The 23607-nt window shown below is 32.0% G+C and overlaps 1 protein-coding gene across 5 annotated transcripts; it reads left to right on the top strand.

The window, feature by feature from the left end:
• On the top strand, nt 1–20676 carry LOC110452386 (glycine-rich cell wall structural protein 1-like). Of its 5 annotated transcripts, XM_021500881.1 has the most exons (20): nt 1–152; nt 624–638; nt 2411–2437; nt 3851–3865; nt 4316–4384; nt 4718–4789; nt 7502–7519; nt 8230–8247; nt 9337–9366; nt 10678–10803; nt 11545–11586; nt 11857–11880; nt 14558–15226; nt 15907–15921; nt 16422–16436; nt 16817–16876; nt 17326–17340; nt 18038–18103; nt 19617–20282; nt 20545–20676. In XM_021500881.1, the coding sequence occupies exons 1-20, from the start codon at nt 104–106 to the stop codon at nt 20550–20552; spliced, it is 2019 nt and encodes a 672-aa protein (XP_021356556.1). In that variant the 5' UTR covers nt 1–103; the 3' UTR covers nt 20553–20676. The 5 variants fall into 5 exon arrangements, with proteins under 5 accessions (XP_021356556.1, XP_021356557.1, XP_021356558.1 ...); XM_021500882.1 differs by lacking the exon at nt 7502–7519 and having other exon boundaries at nt 2–152; XM_021500883.1 differs by lacking the exon at nt 18038–18103 and having other exon boundaries at nt 2–152.
• Nucleotides 20677–23607: the final 2931 nt, after the last annotated feature.

Below are 23607 nucleotides of genomic sequence, written 5' to 3'. Positions count from 1 at the left end.
CCCCCCTTTACCCATAGTGTTTCTGCTAGTCAGTAATCGGTCTACTAGATTTGCCCGGTGCTTGCCTATTTCGCATTTGAGACGGGAGAGATCTGTTAATACCATGAAGACTTCACTGATTATTGGAACCGTTATCCTGGCTTTAGCTGTTGGTAAGTGCATGTTATTAACACAGAACAGTAAATCTTCTTTATAGATAATGTTATTTCAAAATTATTTTCGCAAAAAAATATCTTCTTAGTATAACATACTTCATTCTGTAAAGTACCATTTACAATAAACACATTTGTTTAGAATAAGTGCTTCTTTAATAGCTATTGTCATTTAGTTTTATTTTTTATTTTGAAAACAGTAAGTAAGACTATCATTATTTGACGCATTCATCATTTTGTTCCAAAGATAAAATATATCCAATGATTTTTTAGTTATGAAATCATTTGAACTATAATAATCATGTCTAAATGATATTATTTCATTTCGTCATTTTCATCAACTTTTAGCCAAACGGAAATCAAAATATATACAGTGTTATATCTAATTAATAGATCTATAAAGATCAAACTGATAAGCAAATGAAACAGTATTATCATTTTACTTACCGTTATTTTCGTTTTATTTTACAGCCAGTGTTCATGGAGGTAAGTACAATCAAAAAGACATCCATAAAGCATTATTTGTAATATCATTATTAAGATATAGAACTCTAAATATAAATCTGTATCACACTCGTTCTTACAATTGCTGATATTAAATTGAAAGAACGAACGAATCTTATGCTACTTCATATATTTATTAGATATAGCGTATGATTATGCTGTAGAGATCAATGAAAACTTGGCATTTCTGATATACAGACAAAATTGCTTAATTATGTATATTTTCAATTATACGAATCCAACTATTTTTATTTTTGGCTAACGACATACCCATCATTAATTTGTATTTCTTTGTCACCGAAAAGCCATTGTTAAACCTTTTATTTTATTACAACATACAAGTTCTGATCTCGAAAAAATTCCTATCAATCATGTCGACAAAATACACTGTTCCATTTACGAACTATACTAAACGTGATGACTCATCATTTTTCGTTCAATACGTCATATACATTATTATAAATACGTTTACATAATAAATATACATAATGTAAATAAATATAAGAAAATGCGATTATACTGCAATTAGAAAAATGTGTTTATAATAAACACATCGTGAACCAAGATCAGTTATCGGCATTTGCCCTATTGTTGAGCGGAACTTCGTGACTACAATATAATAAAAAAAAAAAAATCCGGACATTTTTTTTGGTCCGGACTGATATGACGTGATTACAACACAGACGTACTTGCACACATCTTTGTATACACCTTAATGTGTGTAGTAACCAATTAAACGTGACACGTGACAACACGCCATCTATGTTCATAAAAATACAGTCATCGGAAACAGTTTTACAATTCTCCCCAGAGTAATTACCTTTGTCTATAAACACAGCCACAGGGGGAAAAGCCAGTCGCAATTGACATATGCATGTCGCAGTGAGATACTTGCGATGCGCGTGAAATACAACTGTTTATTATGGTCTGTGTATTCATTTGTATAGGCATACAGTTATTAAGATATGTTAATTAATAGACCTTTGGTGTTTATGTAAATGTTGTTTTATTTACCGTAAGTCGTTAGATATATGGTGTTTATACATACATGTTTTATCGAGCTTTTGTGTGAGAAGACATATGGTCTTTATATTTACGTTGTTTATAGGCCGGTGGTCTCTCTATATACATTGTTTAATCTCGTTCAGGTTGAGACTTCAGATGAACTCACGTTTGGTAAAGCCTATGTGTGCCCTAGTAAGGTTAACCCTTGTGATAAATAAAATCAAAATATGTTCCTTTTGTATATAACTTGCTTAAACCCACTTCAAAAAATGGATTTTGGTTTCGAATATTCTGAAATCAATATTTGTTAGAATATATCTTAGTTACCGAACTTCCAAAAGCTATAAGCAAGTGTAGCTTGTTCAAGATAATTGACCATCATTACAACCGCTAATTCATAAGTTCAAGCCAGGCTAGCAAAAAAGACCAAACTATCACCTGTTTTCGTAGCTCTTTCAACTTAAATATTCTGAAGTTTTATTACGAAATTGCAAATCATTCGTTATTTCATGCCAAGAGATGATTTGTCATAAAACTAATCATAAGTAAAGTAGCTCACTATTCAAATTAACCACGAAGTATTTATATTTTAGATAATTAAAAACAAAATGAATCTGATTTTGATTGACGATCATTATCTTATCTTAGGAAGTTAATGATTTTTGGATATCGTCTACTTTATTTTATGCTTATCTATGGATGGAAGTTGTACGTTTTATATTTTAAATGTTATTCATATTTCATTTCAGTATATAGGCGCCCGATGTACAAAAAACGTAAGTATTCACAAGCCTTTCTACTGTCACTACCCAACTTTATGAATATTAATTATGATTATATAGAACTATCTCAAGCATACAGTTTTATTTACTGTATTATGCAAGAATTCTGAGAAGCTAATAAAATTATAATGGTCAATCCTTTAGTGAAAATAATTTCAAAATCTAAAATAATTTAAGTAGATAGAAATGAATCGTGCTGTCGCTGTATCAGTTAACAGTAATATATAATGACGTCATATAGATGTTCCATATGAGACATATATACTATATAAGGATCCATATACCTGTGCCAATTCTGTAACTATGTACTGGGGAACCTTTTACCTGCATAACTACAGCTTCATTTCTGAAAAGAAAATAATGTCTTGCGGTATTTAGTGAAAAGTATAAAAGAGATGAAATAAAAAAGTACTAATATACGATGTTTTGAGTATATAAATTCAGTTTGGTTAGATAATAATTTGAACCATGGATCTCCAAATTGTTAAACTGTTTTTCTAACCAATTTGATCTTTCCGGTTGGGCACAGTTACTGAACCACCTAACGAAATGAGGGGGAGGTTATTGTATGTATAGAAGACCATAGTGGAATTCTCTATGACTTTGCTTCCAGTGGCATAGGGATCTTTAAGCCTACCTACAATACACTATAAACTGCATACTCAGGCACGATCTAGTTGATAGCACACACAAATACTGCCTGGAATGTTAGTCCAGTGCTATAAAATAACCATAAGCTGACAAGCAGATTCCCATTGACAGCACGGTGTCAACTGTTATAACAAAAACCAATTTCCTACCTGTATATCTACTGATTATGTATATTGATTGACACACGCCGCGGGCTAATATGACATTGAAATTCTGCTACTCGGACATTTAGTCTATGTAGCTTGCATTGATATGTTACCATTGTTCTCAGTAAATCCCTTGGCTTTTTAATATGCTGTACACATGTCTTTTTGCTCGGTTGTGATAAGAAAACAAACAAAACATATCACTATGCCGTATTATTTATGATTTGCTTTTGTATCACTACCAAAAACAAAACAAAACAAAAATTATCACAAAACTACATTTTTGTTTTTTTGTTGGATATAGACCCAAAAAAACAACCATTCCTTATTGCAAATTCGTTTCCCACGAAATAGGATTTTAAAACTACAAAACCCCACAAATGAACAGACAAATGATAGACACAACGTAATATTTTTACGTTTCAAGTATGAATTTTAAAGGTTACTACACAGAACAAAGTCAATGTGATGTGCATAAAAGGGAGTTTTCAGATGCGCTGACACTTGCTGAGATACGTAAAATATGATTAATATGAAAATAAATAAAATGCACAAAATTAGGGATACTATTGTTCATGTTACTGATTTTTTGTATTTTTTATGTTTTCAGTTGTTCCGGTCTCAAGTAAGTAAAGCTTAACATTATTAATTAAGTATAAATGAAAATGAGTGCGTATGTGTGTGCTTGAGATGAGGATGTGAGGGGGAAGTAGGGGGTTAGATTTTCAGTTGTTATTCGAGGATACAGGATCGATTACTACACAAGTGCTGTCAATCTTGTGATTCTTCTTTTGTAAGTTTGTATTGCTTGTATTTCAAGCATTTTTTCCCCCCTATTTTCTAAACCTATTTTTCAGTCATTTATCGTATATTTAGGCGTACTTCCCGATTTATTTGTTATGAAATAGCAAAAACAAATGATTGGTTAGTGAAAATAACTTTTTATTGATTTTCGTTTTATTGATTTAGTATCTAATATTTTGTGTGCATTTATTTGACTGTTTTGTGTGATTTAACATTACCAATTTGTGAAGAACATAAATAGGAATTATCTTTTTTACGTTGTTTGTCATAGAATCTTATGCCAGACAAATAAGAAAGTACTATCGGCCTTATCAACAACGGATACAAAATATCATCAGAGGTTGGTAGAGCGCATGCGCTTAAAATACAAACGAACTATGAAGCTGCCTATCCAATTATTTTAACTATTTAAAACGAACGTTTTGTATCATATTTTAAAACGGTGTAAACATATTATGTATTTAATTGCTTTATTGAATATATTTTCAATCAAGTTGATAAGAAAATGTATACTTTTTTGAAATCTGAAAGATTTTTGAAAGTTAACTCACTTTTTTTAATTAAACAATCATCTCATTTTCTAAGTTATATTAACTGTTGCAATATTTTCTATTTTTTTTTTTTTTTTTTTTTTTTTGGAATTTTTAAAAATTATTTATGATTTTTCACAAAGGCAATTATGGTAGACGTTACGACAGTAAGAAAACGTATCCCTCTCAGAAAATAAGAACGGTCTACAGAAGAGGTTCGTTTGGGTCGCTTGTAGGCGCATTTATCTGTAGTTGAAGTAGATGAACCATGTAGTGGGACACCTGGCCATACCCGGGGCTCTACGTCAGCCTGTTTAACTCCTTATAATCTCATATCAATAGCATTGTCAATGTATTTGCCTTAATGTAAGTGACGGTGTCCCAATCTAATATGTTTGTCTGTTGTTCTGTCTGTGTACTTCGCTTTTGTCTTATGATTTGTTGTGCTGCTTATATGTGTAGAAAGTATTATTCTTTTCATTACTAAACATATATTGATAATGTTGTGTTGTGTCTCGTGTCTAAACGCCCCATCAATACAAAGGCTTCCGACTTCACTTACTGTCGATGGTTAATGAAATTCATGTCACTTGTTATGGAATAATTTTTATTTTAAATTCGATATGAAAGATTTATACAGGAAAAGCAAAAACAGTTATTTCATGAAAAAGGATTCTGTTATGTCATTTTCTTAACGAATGAATCCTGTTTGATAAAACCATCTTATAGAGATGAGTAAATCGCTATTTCATAAAGATAATCTGATTGATTTGTTTTAATAAGATTTTCGTCCAAAAGCTCACCATTTTATTTTTTCTTGAAACTTCATCACATCTTTAGGAACAAACCATGCAAAATAATTATATATATGCTAACAAAGGCGAGGTGATGCTTCCCATTCTATTTTAGATAGTGTACCTAATTCAGAATACTAACCAAGTAGTGACACCAATTAACTGCTTTGGTTCAAATACACTATTGCAGTTGAATGCAGTATTGATGATAATATTTGAATTATTGCTTACTTTGTTGGCCTTCCTTAATCAAATTACTAAAGTTATAGAGTTTCCGTCCATAGTACTTCTTAACATTATATTTGGCACGCGCAGATGTAAGCAGTATGTTCCGTCGTTGTTATAAAAGAAAATAATGGTGAACGAATTTAAACATTGCTTCTGATTTAGTCAATTTAAGCTTTTAATGGAGTATTGATCTAGACAATGTATATATAAGTTATCCATAATCATAAGTTTATTATACTAAGGGTGAAGAATAAATTTACGGATGGCAATTTGTAACATAAATTAAGGTAGTATGGTAAGTCATTTTTCATTTTAATATTAGGTATAAGCGAAATACTAGGATAATTTGATTGAATTTAATTATATTTCTTTTTTTTTCTCTCTCTCTTTTTATCTGTTTTTTCTGTTTCATAGGGCTATGATCATATCCAGAATTTATCTTGAATAACATTTTTTTCTGCAATTTAAATAAAAAAAACAAAATGAGATATAATATTAAGAACATTGTTAACCTACGTAAACCTGGTGTCAGTGTATGTAGAAATATCGAACTCGTGTGTTATACCTGAAACCCTATTTACACCCAAGCTTATCTTGTGTGATATTTAGCAACGAATATGGCATAAAATCCGCAATGTGACAGGAACTGACATTTCATTTGCTGACAAGACAATAAACGGGTCAGGTTAATGTCAGAAATCTCGGCTTGCTTTGTATCTATGGACCGTTTTATGTGTATAGTCGTTGCACTGTAGCTTTCTGTGTACAATGCTTCCCCGGTCATCCCTCATGTAATTGTCAAGAATGTCCACTTTGTTATAGGTTTACTTACACCATTCCCTTGTACTTATATATCATCCATATCCTGAATTTCTGATAACGACTTAAGGGCTAATCCTACCTTTATCTGGACTTTCCATTTTATTTTATTTTTCTAAATACTGATAAAAAGATTAACAGAATTAAGACAAATATTGATAACACTAATACAGAAAAAAATGAAGATACCGTGATAAGATTAATTGTGTTACGTTTTTTTTATTATTCTTAGGATAATAATTATCTATGGATATCTTCAATTAGACTAATGGTGTTAATTGAATTGGTTGAAACATGATTAATATATATATATTATTTAGATTTATATTTAATAGATTTATGCAGGTCAGCTGAACAGATAGATAATCACTATTAGTAGAATATATATCAACATCATATGTAATAGAGTATGGAACCTTAGAAACTATTGAATATAGGGTATAGATATGAAAACTTTTATATATATTATACAGATCGGCGATCCCTGCAAATCTGTTTATACTATAATATAGATCAACAAATCTTGTGACGACTCATAAAGGCGAAAGAATGTATATCTGCAGACCTTGCAAATAATGTTTATGATAGAATACATAGGTATACAAATCCACAACGTTTGTTCAATATATAAAAAGTAAATAAAAACTCCCACCAGCGTCTTCTTCATATAAACCGCAACTATATTAACCTTGAAATAAATGTCAATATTGCAAAAAATAGCTTTTGCTGGCATTAGCTGCTTACCAAACCAACTAAGAAATTTTAACATTGTTTTTCACGCATGTTTTTAACATTCCAAAAATATATATTAGTTACACTAAATATAATTTTTCAATTTTCAAAAGAAAATATAATGACAACTTAAATTCATGATATAGTTTGAATTATTATGAAATTTAAAATATCATGTTTTTTAATCCATTTCGATAATACTGAAAATCATGTTTACGTACTATTACATTCCAAAACTGAGGGAAAGATAATTGAAATTCATAAATACATTTATATATCTATTAATATATGTTTCACTGCGAACTTTTAAACAATCTTTTAAATTATTTTATAATTTTATTTATTTAATTTCAGTACCTATAATTAAACCAAGTGAGTACAGTACTACACTTAAACGCTCTCAACATTAAAATATATTGAACATATTGGAAATGTTAAAATGTTTCTTTATTACATTTTCCGATTAATATAAGTAAAACTGTACGTTCAAATCATAAACTATTCTTTACAATTCATAAAAGACAAGTTATATATCAATAATATTTTACCAATAAGATACATTCTTTAAGATGTGACTAATTATCTAAAAGCAAAGTGTTGCTTGACTTTTTTTTTTTTTTTTTTTTTACAAACATTCATAGAATATATTATAATAACAATAATAATATATTTTTTTTATATATCTATAACTATAGTGTCAGTCATATATATATATATATTTAAGACACTCAACGAATTGAATATTTTTGTTTGCTTTTTTTTTTTTTTTTTACAAACATTCATAGAATATATTATAATAACAATAATAATATATTTTATTTATATATCTATAAATATAGTTTCAGTCATATATATATATATATATATATTTAAGACGCTCAACGTATTGACTATTTTTGTTTGTTTTTTTTTTTTTTTTTTTTTTTTTTTTTTACAAACATTCATAGAATATATTATAATAACAATAATAATATATTTTATTTATATATCTATAACTATAGTTTCAGTCATATATATATATATATATTTAAGACGCTCAACGTATTGACTATTTTTGTTTGCTTTTTTTCCATGGTGATTAGTGACGATATATAAGAGAAGTAAGTATTAGCAAAATTAAAATCAATTTTAAGGATCCCCGTCTCACTGCACTACAATTATTTCCTTAAATAGAGATACTTTCCATTTATTTGATTTATCGCAATCGAACCAGAGTGCTTCCGTTTACCAGGTTCCTCAGTCAGTAACAGAGATAAAACAACAATCTGAAGTCTAGAGTTCAAATACTGTTGTAGTCCTGCCATTTGTTTTACATTCAGAACACTACTGTTTATTATATTTAGTTTAAACCTGTAAGGTATATTTATCTTTTCACAAACAATTTATCCAAGTTAAAGTAATGCCGGGAAAACTTGTTCTAATGTTTAATTACAATATTTGGCAGTGGGACGGGTATCTTTAAACTAATTAGAGACTGGATGTATGTTCAACTTAAGCCTTTTTAAACATACATTAAAAATAAATAGTTTATTTTGTTAAGCATCCAAGTTAATGCTCTTTCTCAATGATAGAATGCCTTAGAACTTGGTGTTGCATACATTTTTGACAATTGTATATACATTAGCTTCCTTGTATTAAAATATCGTCGTTGCATACACGTTTTGTTCTAGCAAATAATTTTTGTAATACACCAATTGTCTAGCGATTTTATTTTACTTAAGAAGGAATTTGATATCAAAGTTTTACTGTCTACACAAATAATGTACGTATTAAACGTGTCGTAACGTTTCAAGACAGACTGGTCCCTTTGTCGAAGTTAGCAGTCGTTTGCCATTTGTATTGAAGTTCAAATACGTTTGGGATTTGTTTCCAAAATAGCAATCGATTAGTTTGCTTACCTGCGTTTCAATAGAACTATTTTATTACTGTTTGTGTTAAAAATGTTGCTTCATTGTATCAGTGACGTCATAATGACGTAAGCAAACGTCATGGTTTAACGAAGGCACAATACTGTCGAGAAATACAGTGAATACCATGTTCAAGTCATTCGTTTCAGATATTTATATTAGCTATCAATTACTTTTCAGCTGTTCCAGTATATGTTGTTATGAGATATTTCAAATGTTATGTTAAAGTCATTCGTTTATGTAATTATATATTAATGTCATTTATTTATATAATTTCAACAGTTCCCGTATACAAGCCAGTAATTAAAACATGTAAGTATAAACATATTTTTACAATAGACTTTGGACAATGCAAATATACGGAAATTCGCAGTATATTTGTTTCACAGGAAGCATACTAATTTATTATGTCAATGATAGATAACATGTTATTTTAAGAAAAAAATGTTAAAATAATGTTTCATTATCTAAAGATGATGGTTTTGAATTCAACAACAAGCAAATCATATTTTCAGTATTATTCATAAAAGGATTGAGGACTGCTTTGGTCGATTCCATGGGGTGATGAATTGAATTAGTCTTGAAACCAATTTAAGGAACTGGAAAATTCAAACCTTATATTTCAATCAACGTTTTTTTTTCAATAATTGGAACTTTTGAAGTCAATTCTGATAATTTGTCCCAGGTTCTGGAGCTTTTGCAAGTCTACGTTTTGACGAAATGTAAAGAAATATAGTCCGTCATTGAAGGACCATCATACAACATAATTGTTTACACTGATAGTTTAATAGCAAAATTATATAGAAACAAAATCCAAAACAATATTTTCAATGTCATATTTAATTTTTGTTGAGGAATTCAAAAGATATCAAATTTTTCTGATGCATCATTGCGAAAGATTAATGTCTAGGCTCAGCTGCGAGTCTACGGCAGCCATCTGGAATGTGAGGCTGCATTAATTGAATGTCGGATTAGACAGGAAACCAGACATTGCTTGAAAGGACGAATAATTTAATATGACATTTGGCTGTTCGACTGTATTTTATATAAGACGGGACCACATGGATCTACCACAGGGGTTCGTTACAAATGTCTGAAATACACATATGCCTTTACTGATATGGGTCACAGTACACGTAAACATACATTTATATATATGATTATGTGTGCTGTTACCCTATCAGTTGTAGCATGATATGTGTATTTCAGACATTTGTAACGAACCCCTGTGGATCTACGTTGTTTTCGATTTGTACCGGGAGTGGTTAGGATGGGTAGCTAGAGAAAGATTTTCTATGGCAGTAAATGACCTGTCATTACGCTAGCAACCGTGAGCTGATAATATTTTGCTGACTGGTCGTTGTTAGATGTTTGAACAAGTTCTTGTGAAGCTTCAATAAAAATGTAAAATATCATGAAGTGGTACATCTTCTTTGTTAAAACAGGTTAATAGTAATCTCCCTTCGCATAATCGTACGCACAGGCAATGTTAATCTGGTCAAATTCATCGGAAAATGAAACGTATAACATACATCAGCTTTACTTTAATCATTTGGCATATTAACATTTATCAACATAATATAGATTATTGATAACTTATATATGAATATTGTTTTGTTACAGACATAAAGAAAGTTCCATACGTAAAGGAAGTACCAGTTATCAAGACAGTTTACAAAAACAAATTCATTCCTAAGACCATCAGAGTCGAAGTCCCAGTCGCAAGTCCCGTTCGTGTTCCAGTTGAGGGTAAGTAACCACTGTTAAATATACATTTTATAATTGCTGCGTTTAACTTCATCCCCCACCCACCCACACCCACACACACTCCAATATTGTTTGAGAATTGAAGTATTCAACTTTTCTTTCCGCCATCAGTTTAAGCTGATTTTGGGACAAAATTATGTCATATTCAAACAGAAAAGAAATGAGATTGTAGGTGACTCTACACCAGCGTACATTATGTCAAATAAATATACATATCTAGTTTCTTACCACGTGGTATATACAATTAAGGATTGTGTTTTTTTTGACGAAGGCATTTCGCCTATTGCAGTAATACATGACAGTACATATGATGTGTCATGCTATCCAGAGTACTGTAAACAGGAACAACTTTCGCCCTGTCATATTTTTGCCTTATGCCGATAAAATCCATTTCAGCCAAATGGTAATTTTATCATTCACCTCTGATTGCTTTGTTTATGTTCGCTGAAATGATACATTATCTCTCATTACGGAAGACGAAAAAGGCGAAAAAAATAACTGCGGCGAAAAAGCTCCGGTATACAATAATCCATAAAATTGTATTCACTACAGTTAACTTATCTTATTTAGAATAGTAACGGCAGTTATCTCCTGCATAAAACGCGTAGGTAGTAGTTACTAAGACTATCTCCATTTTTAAAGTACAATTACGTTCAGAATCATATATCTTGTTATCTTTCCTGATTATATATTTGATAATATTTTAATGATCTTTCATTACAGTTCCAGTTCCTCAGCCAATGGCTCCAATTATAGACGAACCAGGTACTTTATAATATTACATTTCTCTAAGTAAAATCGCATTGCGTCAATATACTATTTTCTTGTTGTATTGGAGAAATTCAGCTTCTTCATATTATGAATGTTTATCATCAAAAATTGTTACTAGTGAAAGAGTTGTCATATCTATCTTTTTTTATGCTCAGTATAATATGTTTTCTCATAATTAGTCTAATACGTACATATAGTCTCATAATATAAAACTATTCGTTAATTTATTATTTTAACAACGATTTTTTCCCCTTCTTTTAACAGTTTTTGACAACAATAACAATATCGGTGAGTAGATAAAAACATTAAAATTTCATTTTGTTGGAAGTATTTCTCTGACAATCTAATGTCTATGGACGCCGATTTATTGCACTTTCCCCTCTGTCGCATAGGCGTGTCAATTTCATCTTGAATAGTTTTAATTTTCGGCGCTTACTGCATGCATTTAATGAGTGTTTTTAATGTCTATTCTTTTCTTCCATCATCTATTTTTCTAACCTTGCCGTCTCCTTTTTAATGTTAACCTTAACGTTAATACTTTAGTGGAACATTCCCTACATTATATTTACACCAACACAACATCCTATTAACACACATATGTTTACTAATTTGTCAACAGTTTATTAGTGGCTAACCTGAAGTACGCATTGCATCATTTACTGCTTCATTTACTTCATTTACTGCTTATTTACTGCTTCATGAACGCATCTCACATTGCTGTGTCAAAAACACCGTATGTCGCAAGAAACAGGCGGTGTTATCCATCATTTTATGAAAGCATCATTTTCCCTCGTTGTGTGGACGCATCACCCACCGCTATTTGCTGACTCGCTCATTGGCTTTCAAACGGATCATCCCTTGCTTCATCAACATAACCTCCATTGCCGCTTGGACACCTCATCTTAGACGTAGTGATTCTGGGAAACAAACTAATATGATGAAACAACACTGACCTGTTGGTTTAAGCTTCGAATTGGACCATAGTTAACCGGTTTATACGTGCTGCACCTTGTCCGTTAGCTTAACATTTGCATTTATAATTAATATTATTAATTCCATTCAACAATATCATTATATATTTATATATGTAATGCAGTCGAACTTCGTTATTTCAAACCGTGATATCGGGATTTTTTGTTATATGTGACACAGTTGCAGTCCAATACTTTTCCAATGACTCGTTTGTATTACATTGTTAAAAGTGCATTGATTAGAGTTTGAATTTGTTCGTATATGTATACACGTGAATAATATCTCAAATATTTAAAAGAAAAACTGTCAGTACATGTTTTCAAAACTGTTCGAGATGAAATGAAGAAAATGTTTAAGCGCTGGTGACAACATTTTAAATGGAGAAATTATGTTTATAAGAAATATCATTTGAAGAAAATTAATGTTAATGCTGAACATATTCATAACTGGAAACATGCACTTTAACAGTTAGTTGTTGATCACGACACGTAATACATGTATCTTGTCACGAGTCAGGTTTTATGTACGATACTGGGGACTTGTACCTAAGTATAGATCATATGTGATCGTTACATGCGACATTAATGCGAAAGGAATTGGTTTCTGACACGACAACAGGCTGAATTATGAACAGCATTGTCAACTTTACGAAAAAAAATATACAAAAAAAAGCACAGCAAATCAGTTATCTAGGCTTTAATGAATACTTTCTAATAAATGTTATCATGAGAAATAAACAAAAAAGTGCGTGTTTATGTACTTTTATCCTATAAAGAGCATCACTTTGCGTTTACGTTAGATTTTTACAGGAAAACATTTCCTGTAACTGAGTTTGTATAATTGTAACACGTTGCATGCTCTGTAGAAATTCATGGTAGAGTTTTGTACTTATACTTGAATCATTTTTTTGAATTTCTGACTTACAACACATTCTGTGGTTTAGAGTCAAAACAAATGTCATTTGCACTCATTGCTTGACAAAGAAAAACGACGTTTTTAAAATCTTGCCAAATAAGGTATCAATTCTTGTTTGTGTTCAAATTAAACCTATTAGACTTTGAGATATTCATTTATGCTTTTGGATATTGAATATTAAGCATGATAAAGTTTGAGGATACAAATTCAACATTTGAAAGTATTTGTCATTTCGCAGGAGTTTATCTTACTTGCTTATTTTCTTTTTCAAATAATATTATATTTAATCTGATAACTCTACAATATGTGTACAACTTATAATACTAACTGGTGGCTTATAGATTTAATGTGAAACTAAATGCGCGTGAATTGCACACAATGTACTTCGAAAAATGCGTAGAACAAATCCCACGAACGCACGCGTCATAAATAATCAGGGCTGATATTACAGTTTTAAATTATTAACAAAAGCTTTGTCCATATGTGAAGGAGTTTAACATTTTTGAAATAACGACAAATGTGTCTATTATTTTAGTTCATTGAAAATAATAGTATTTAAATAGTATTGCTATTTTGTATGATTTCCTATGAAAGATATTTATCTTACATTGTAGTATTTATAAATGTTACTATTATTCTTCAATTGTAATTCTGGTGATAATGCGATGTATTGAGGAAGTGGTATAAAGAACCTAGTTTGATTGAAGAAAATGAATATTTTAAACATGCTACCAGCCACTGAGTTGACAAATTACATTTACGGCTTATGTTATACACTCAACACACATATCGTACAAATGTATTGCTTATATTGGCAAAGAGCATTGTCGTTTGCATGTATTTTTTTTTAATGAAATTGACTTTTCTGTTTTGCCTAAGTCAAACAAATGTAAATACATGTCCTTGTTTCTTTCGGAAATTACTTTTTTGGAGTAATCGTGGAATAAGTGTCCAAGAACACATGGTAAGCGACCTAGATTTTCAAGCTATATTGCCGAAAGCTATACATTTTTACGATATGCATTCGTGGTTGGTGAGTTATTGGCCTTTTCTGACGACCGATGTTGGTTGGGTTCAGGTCTTTCTTCATCAAAAGTAAAAACAGAAAGTTCAAACAGCGGCAGTGGCGACATAAACATAGGACTAGGAATCGGATTGGGCGGCGTCGGAGTAGGAACTGCTGGGGATGGAAAAGCTGTCGGAGTCGGATCAGGAAACGGACATAATATAGAAATTGGTGGTCCAAATATTGAGATTGGAGGTCCGAAAATAGACATCGGTGGTCCACATGATGGTTTTGGTGGCCCACATGATGGCTTTGGTGGCCCACACATGGACATGGGTGGCCCAAATATTGACATGGGTGGCCCACATATTGACATCGGTGGCCCACCCATTGATATGGGTGGACCACAATTTAATAGCCCAAATATGGACTTAGGCGGAAATATTGGAGGAGCGCCAGGCATGGATTTCGGATTTGGCGTCGGGGGAATGGATGGTGGTATGGGAATGGGGGTGAGCGACCTAGGCGGAAGTGTCGGCGGAGGTATGGGCGGAAAGCATGGTGGAGCAGGTTTCGGAGTGGGTGGAAATGATCTCGCCGGAGGGGTTGGTTTCGGCAGTGGATCAATGGGAGGAGCAGGAGGAGGTGGAGCTATGGACACTAACGGTGTGGGTATTGGAATAGGGCATGGGGATGGAAGTTTCGGAATCGGTATTGGTCGTGCCATGCCAGAACCAAGAGGTACGTAATTGTCACAATGATCGTGTACACAGTTGATGTTTAAGTCGCACGCACTTGTCAACTGCAATCCTTTATAATGCATAAACTCATATATACACATCAACATCAAAAACGTCGAATCTTAATCAATTTGTACATGTTTTGACACAAAACAAATATTCTGTACTTGCAAGCAACTGCATAGGAAAACTCAACACAATACAACCCCTGCCATTTCCAAAACTCTCTCCCTCTTCAGACGCATGATTTGTTCAATATTCATACACTTTGATATGAAATATTGTTATTTTCCTTCCGATACTATCTAAATGCTACTATGCCTCCTTTCCTAATGTACTGAAATTATTTTCCATTTTCCTATTTTCTTTTATATTCCAAACATTTTCCTTACAGGATTATGAAAAAAAACCATATATGTTTTGCACAAAAGTGATAAAGTGATACATATTTTCTGCTGTTTTATGATATATCGTATAAAACCAAAATAATCATGATTGTTTTCAAATGATATAAATTGCTTATAAAATAATCACATGGCATAATAAAGTCAATTTAATTGGAGCCCAGCAAGTATATTTTTTGCAAATATCATGATATAAATGAAATTACTTTAATAAAAAAAAAAAAAAAAAAAAAAAATTTTTTTTTTTTTTTTTTTNTTGCTTTATTGTTCGTTCCAGATACCCTCATTGTCTGTAAGTATGAAAAAACAAGTTTTGAATCTTATGTTATCATATTTTGAAATTAATGCAATATATAGTTGTCTGTTTCTGATATCATTAAGATTTAAGCTGTATTTCTGATGATTCCGTGGGTATGTTTGTACAAATATACACGATAAATAAGATTTTTTAATAATGTTTTATAAAGCTGCTGATATGTCAATAGCCAGTTGTTTACGAATCTCGAATTAATGGATAAATGACGAAGCTCAGTTTGTTCAATTTCTCTACATGAATCACAAAAATTACAATTTCACTGTATACATGTAGCACTTGGTGGTATCTGATGTCATTTCAATAGTGTAAAGTCATAGCGCAATGCTTTCATCTTGTACGTATTTTAACGAACTGTACTTGTTATGGGGAGAATATGACCCATATTTATACATTGTTTTGATTTTAATTAATATAGGAACAATGAATAACATTTAAATTCACATTAATTAATATACATTTTTATTTATTTTTAACAGCTGATGCCGACCACGGTAAGATCATTAATATCATCGCTAGTTCTTAATTATGAAATTGAATCTCAGACCTACAAAGCGTTTAAAATTAGTATTTACATTAAGAATTTGAGAACAGAAGAAGTGCATTTAATTTCTCTAAATTGTTATGTCTTATTCTTTTCATTGACTTAAGTTTGTTTCTATCACAAGGATAACTAAAAAATAAAACATGTTTGCGATTAAAAAATAATATTTAAAAATGAACTTTCCTATTATCAAATGTATTCAATAAATGCAGCATTTAGTTATAAGCACAACAAAGGGAAGTAACTCCAATTGCCTCTTTCGTTGCTATTACAATACCAATATTCAAAACTTGATGTAATGACATTAATATCGTGGTGTTTTGGTTACAGTCAGAATCGGGGAACACGACTTTAGAGGACGTGGAGGCAGAGGCAGGAACCTTTTCATTCGTAAGTGTGTTTGAGGTCATGATGTTTTTCCTTTTGTTTTGGAGTCTCCGCTATGCGTAATGTTGTATTTAGAAACTTGAATTTGAGAAGGTGTCCGGATGTAACGGCAATTATATATTTGTATCTATCGTTAACATATCTTACCATTATGATTGTCTTCATACGGACCTGATTTGTGCTGTTGTTCCTGAAAAAAAGGAAATGAAAATACAAATCTGTACCATATAAACCAACAATATTCAATTCATAGAAAGATCCTACCACTCTCAGTAAGATAGAAAAAAGCTTCCTAAATGCCTTCACAGAGAGAAAAAACTGGCTTTTCGTTTAAGTTGTATTATGGGTTCCTGTTTTTGTTTTACATAAGAACTAACACTTTACTTGAGATTAAAAAATAATCGATATCGTCATTAAATTAAATTTAATCATGTTCTCATTTTTCATTGTAGATGACGCCGACCATGGTGAGAATACATTTAATTAATTGGCATTTTTTACTTCTCATCTCTGAGTTAAAAGAGTTTCACGACAGCGTTTCTGTCTTTTCATTTGTCTCATGAGTTATTTCATCCTGATAGAAATTAAACCGAACTGCGTACGTCATACAGTATTGTATTACAGTCGTAAGGTCGTTCCATTCAAGACTCTTATTTATCGTTTTGCTATCTGTATTGACAAACCTAAATATATCGCTTTAATCGAATTTATAGTTTCCTAATTCTAACTAGTATTCAAGATCACATAACGCCTCATACTTTTGATTAGCAATTGTTATGGGTATTCGAAAATTCGTTTATAACATTCCTTATCGTTATTTGGGCTTTTCACAATCTTCAAACAGTACATTTTTGCAATCCCTTTATTCTAAGACGACGATGCGGGATTATTTGAATCATCAAAACTTGTAAAATATTGATAATATTTACTAAGCAATCGATACAGGTAAGTTATATAGCAGGGTATTTTAATGCATATTTCGGTTTTCATACATGACGAATTCAAGGTCTCATGTAGGTAATACTTTCATATTGGGACAGTTATTGTAAGTCACAGAACAACACTACTGTGTAGTCTTGATCGCTTACCTGAGGTGAATCTGTAAAGGGGGATCACTCTGGTTGAATTGTTACACGAAATGTAACCGAGTGTTTTGGTCAACAGTTACATCAGCAGGCGGGGGTCATCAAGGACATAATGGCGGTGGTAATGACGGTTTCAACAACCCTGGTACGACAGTAGTGACCGCACGTACAAACTTAGCAACACTACTCGATGTACAGTTTGTACATATCAATGTAACAATGGTAGTGGTAGAATTACTAAACATAGAAAATCAAATATTACATTTAGTCATATATATTTATATATATAAATATATCATTCATAATTTACATGTAGCATCTACTAAACCTGCCTAGATGTATGGGTGGGATGTGCTCTATTGCATATGTAATGCACATTTATCTGGTTGGGAATGATATGCCTTTTAATTTATACAAATAAATATATGAATATTATTGGGGGTTCATATAATTAATGCTACTAGAGATGACTAATATGCATTCGCTATTCCTTACTACTTGTTCAAAGTAACCGGTCGTATTTTGGCGTGGCGTACCTGTGTATATTTGTATTGTGTCTGTTTGTATAGCACTTGCATGTTCAATATCTTCATCTAAATCTGTTGAATAGTCAAGTCACATTAAAATAGCTACTTATGTATCATTTAATTTGTAGAGGAACTAGGTAATGCTTGTACCCAGGAAGCGTAATTTTCCTTTAGTATAAGTGCATGGTTTAAATCAGTAGATCGAATAACTACGTTATTTGGAACGACGGACAATGCTTTGCATGTTTGGAATCAATAGCGCAAATGGCAAGAATAATATTGAGCACTATCGTATTTATCAGATAGAAAATTTGAATTTCATCATCACAAGTGATGATGCATTATCTTAAGAAAAAAAGTGTTATATTGAGAAGCATGACTTATGAAAAATCCCGAAAATGGATTCCCTAATTACTATTACAATAAACAGTAGTTATACTGATATTAACACAGTTCATACAATAATCGACCATTTATACTTAGATTGTATATAATATAGGCATACTAATAAGCATATCGTTTCAATTTTACTTGTATTAAAAGTACACTGTGGAACTTATGTACGGGAAAAAGTGAACTACATATAAATTAAATATACTGAAAAAGATAACAATGATAAAAAACTGAGTATTCAATTTATGTAAAAATATATGTAATTAATGCTTATTTATCAAAATGTTCAACTCTTCATCAATAACGTTATATTAGGTTAAAATGTTTTTAAAAGGTTTTACATACCAATAATTCTGATTGTAGTTTGTAATGAAAGTGTGATAACATTATAACTAATTTACATGCACTCCTGAGTTTATCATTTAACATTTTTTACAATGAAACTATACGTCTTACGTACCTTCCTATAAAGTACATTACTGTGCCGATTTATTTTGGGAAACAATAAAAAGAGAATAGTCACCATGGTTTAGGAGGATTTCCTAGTTCCAATTTCTTAATTGATGTTGACATTTGTTGACATTTGAACCAAAATCGTTTAATATATTTGCAGCGGTAACATAACATTTGCGAAAAATATTTAAAGAATAAACACGCTAAGAATAGAAACTTTGAGGTAATCAAGTTTGCAGACACATTGTTCATCTTTGTTCACGTGCTTTTTAATGAATTATTTAGTTGCCATCTTCGGAGTAGACAACGGAGGCAATGGAGGTAGTGTTGGAGGAAACGGAATGGACAACGGTATTAATCTGGACGGTCTCGGAGGTGGAAACGGAGGCATTGAATCCGGGCATGGATTTGACAACGGAGTTGGATTAGACGGACTTGGAGGTCCATCTGATCTCGGCCATAACGGCGGATTTGAAAACCACGGTGGATTCATCGACGGCAATGGTGGTGGTATATTCGACCAAGGAATCAACGGAGGAGGTTTCATGGATAACTTTAACAATGCTGGTTCTATTGACAGCAACTTGGGAGGACCTTTCGTCGAACCTCTGGTTGGTGGAAACCTGGATGGAAACATCAACATCGTCAAAAATGGCGGATCTCTCGATCAAGGAATCGGTGGCGGCGTAGGACATCTTGATTTTGGTGGCCATGGACACATGGATCATGGAGTAGTTGGTGTAGATGCAGGAGCTAAAGCCACAACAAATGTTAATGTAAATGTAAATTCAAATGCCGCTGCTCATGGCACAGGAGGGTCTGGTTTCGGCATGGGACCCGGTCACGTGGACATCTTACCCGCACCAATTGATCATGGTCTTGCACATGGCGGCCCAATAATTGATGCAGGTCACGGAGTTCACTCAGGAGGTCACACGGGCAAGGGCAAACGTAAGTCATTATAATAAATGTCAAATCGTAAAAATCAAATTGTATAAACCCGAGGTCAGATGGTCGTCTTTAAATATTTGTTAACCATTTTGAAATGTATTACTCCATATTTTGCAGTAATACTCCATATTTCCCAATTACTCAAAGACACTTTTATAATTTCATAATCTGTTTTATATTTTGTTTATATAAATTGAATGAGAATAAATCTTTGTCATTAACAGACATGTTTAAATGGAAGAGTATTTTATTTTCTTTCCAGGTATTTAAGCGAATGTCATTCCATTGGAGGATAGAGGAGCCATGTAGCATCTAGGATTATTTATGTCGTTGTCCAATTTCATCTGTGTAATTTAACAAAATATCATTTTGCATATAAAATCATTTGAATAAATACGTTTGTTTGTTGTATTTTCACTTGAGAACTGTGCAAAAGAAAATGAAACTTATAAACAGAGGAAAGAATAGAATGGAGACATTTGAAATAATACAAAGATAACATGAACAGGCGTTCCGGAAGGGGACACGCCTTTTGCTTCATCGTCACACTTGTACATCTAGGTCAAATGCAAGCAATGTCACGTCGTCAAAACGAGAACTGAGGAAGTAACGACAAGACAACCTGTAAGACTCAGAAAGAGATCCGTTGAAATACGGTATTTATTGTAAAGCAGTATTTTTTCGCGGTTTATACACATTCCCGGTTGATGCGGAAACATTGAAAATGAGCATATTTGCCAAAATTTCAAATGTTGATTCGTTTTAGAAATTTCAAACAAAAAGTAATAAGCACGTATATAAAAAGAAAACATACGTTGCACTGTGCTTTTTTGGACGAAATGTCTCAATAATTCTCTGACAGTTGATTCTATTAACTCGGCACTTTGTGGATTTCTTAGTTGGTTTCAGCGGTTTAGAGTCAAAAAACTGTTCATTCGCATGAAAAAAGGTACCATACGTTTACCAAAGCTTGCACAATTAGATTATATTCAGAACAAACTTGGAATTTATTATTCATACGAAGCTGATAAAAGTCATTCAAAAATAGTGTATCTGTTAGATAAAAGTAAAATGCAATTTTGATCTTATCACCGATTATTCATTGCATTACATATATCAAATAAAAAACATATAAAGGATCACATCGTCAATAGACAAGTGACAGACAAGAGATCACACCGTTTATAGGAACAAATAATACAACGTCAATAGATGTAATAATAAGTCCATATTATTAACAGATAGACAAAGATAAAATTCTACGTTTTCATACTTTACCAATTTTGGTTAATATTTAAAGACAAAATAACGCATTGTCAAAAGATAAAGACAAATTTCTACATTGTCAACATACAAAATTTAATCACCAGATCGTTAACACAACGTTGTAAATAAACAAAATGAAAAACCGACATCGCCTATAGACAATGACAAAATGTCATTCTGTTAATTGACCAATTCAAAACAGGAACTAAAAAACAAAACGAAAATGCTGCAAAAGGTTCTATTTGACCGTCACAACAACTGCTATGACACATGATACCCCCGCAAACTACGGGGGCGAAAGAAGTTGTACGGGAGGGGACTTTCTACATGACAGATGACGATTTATGAAGTCTATACACCGACACAAAATAATGTTCATCATGGTAGATATTTAGTATTACCTTTGGAACTCCTGACATAAACATACCTGTGCTGTGAGTAAGTCTCGCAAAATGAAAAAAAATATGTATAATGTTGTTTTAAGGAGAGAGAAAAAGCCTTGCTGGGACGACGATCATTTCCTTTCAAGACAGTTTGACTGTTACTTACAGAATATCAATGTAACACGACAGACAAAAAGAGTCAACCAAACTATAATTTGAACTCGAAATCGATAACATTTGGCAAAATATGAACAAAGGAAATGTTCATATTTTGAAGTTTACATGCAGACTCATGATAAACTACATGGATAATAAGACCAGGTGTTTCGGAATGGAAAGCGTCTTCTGTTTCATCGATTACACCCGCCATGCAAATTTAAAGTCAAATTCAAGTAGTGTCACGTCCCCACATCGAGAACGCGGTTAGTGACGATAAAACCAAAATGCGTTTGCAGAACAAAATGCAATTATTTTCGAATATTACTCTTACCATGTGCATATTTTCTTTAATTAAAAACATGTTGTTTTTTTCTTTTTAACAAAAACGTAATGAATTATACAGAGGCATTTGCGGTTTTATTTTGTCTAATCACATTGTCTCTTTTGGGTAAACACTATTGATTTAGACGTCTTACATGCCTCTTCCAGGCCAACAATTATGATTTATATAAGATGGTTAGCCTGCTTCATAATAACTGTTCAATAGATTGAGGTTATCATACGGGGTATGGTTGATCATCATGTTTACTGCCTTTTTTAGATAGTAAGTTAATGTTCAAATACTATATAGGACACGATTTAAATGAATGTAACTACCAGTTTCATGTATCACGACTTTATATACCTTTTTTCTTCAATTGTATTCATATATTAGGTAGAGAACCGCGTGTTTCTCTATCTGTGTTCGACTGTGGAAACAATTGCTAAGAACCATGACGTCACTAAGGAAGATAAACTCGCAAATACTTTAGTTAAGGGACGTCATATTAAAAAGATTTACAAATGAAATCACGCAGAGAGTTACCTACTCCTAGATGGTTTACTCGCCTAGTTGTGAGCGAGGATACCTATTGTGATTGTAGTAAATCTTCTTTTTCATATTAAAAAGATTTACCAATGAAATCACGCAGAGAGTTACCTACTCCTAGATGGTTTACTCGCCTAGTTGTGAGCGAGGATACCTATTGTGATTGTAGTAAATCTTCTTTTTCAGAAATATTTTCAATAAATTTAAATTATTTCCATGATCAATCTTACAGATTTCCATATCCAAATTATTTATGAATAAATACATTTTAAAGGGGCATCACGGTGAAGTAACTACTTTTTTTGTCTTTTTTTCAAATACTACATAAACATATCAAGTGAGACTCCTTATGGAAAATAACGATCGGATTTGGCTGAAATATATTCATAAAAATGATTAAATCTAAGATAATCATCGGTATTTCTACCTGTCTGACCAACGTTTTGTTCAGGGATTTCCCTCTACTAGCGCATGCGCATTGCACACCATTTCTTTGTAAACAAAATGACTGACCGTGTGAAGTAAGCCAAAGAAAAGTGTTGTACCGTGTCAGCTACGAAGCGAAAAGTTGCCAAATAGTCAAAAGATAGCGCACGGAGTACGTTACGGAATCATTATTACAGGTGGGAGTATTCAAAGGAGAAAACAA

Source organism: Mizuhopecten yessoensis, unplaced genomic scaffold (genome assembly GCF_002113885.1).
Source record: "Mizuhopecten yessoensis strain PY_sf001 unplaced genomic scaffold, ASM211388v2 scaffold6647, whole genome shotgun sequence".
NCBI lineage: Eukaryota > Metazoa > Mollusca > Bivalvia > Pectinida > Pectinidae > Mizuhopecten > Mizuhopecten yessoensis.
This window is presented reverse-complemented; position numbering and strand designations above follow the sequence as displayed.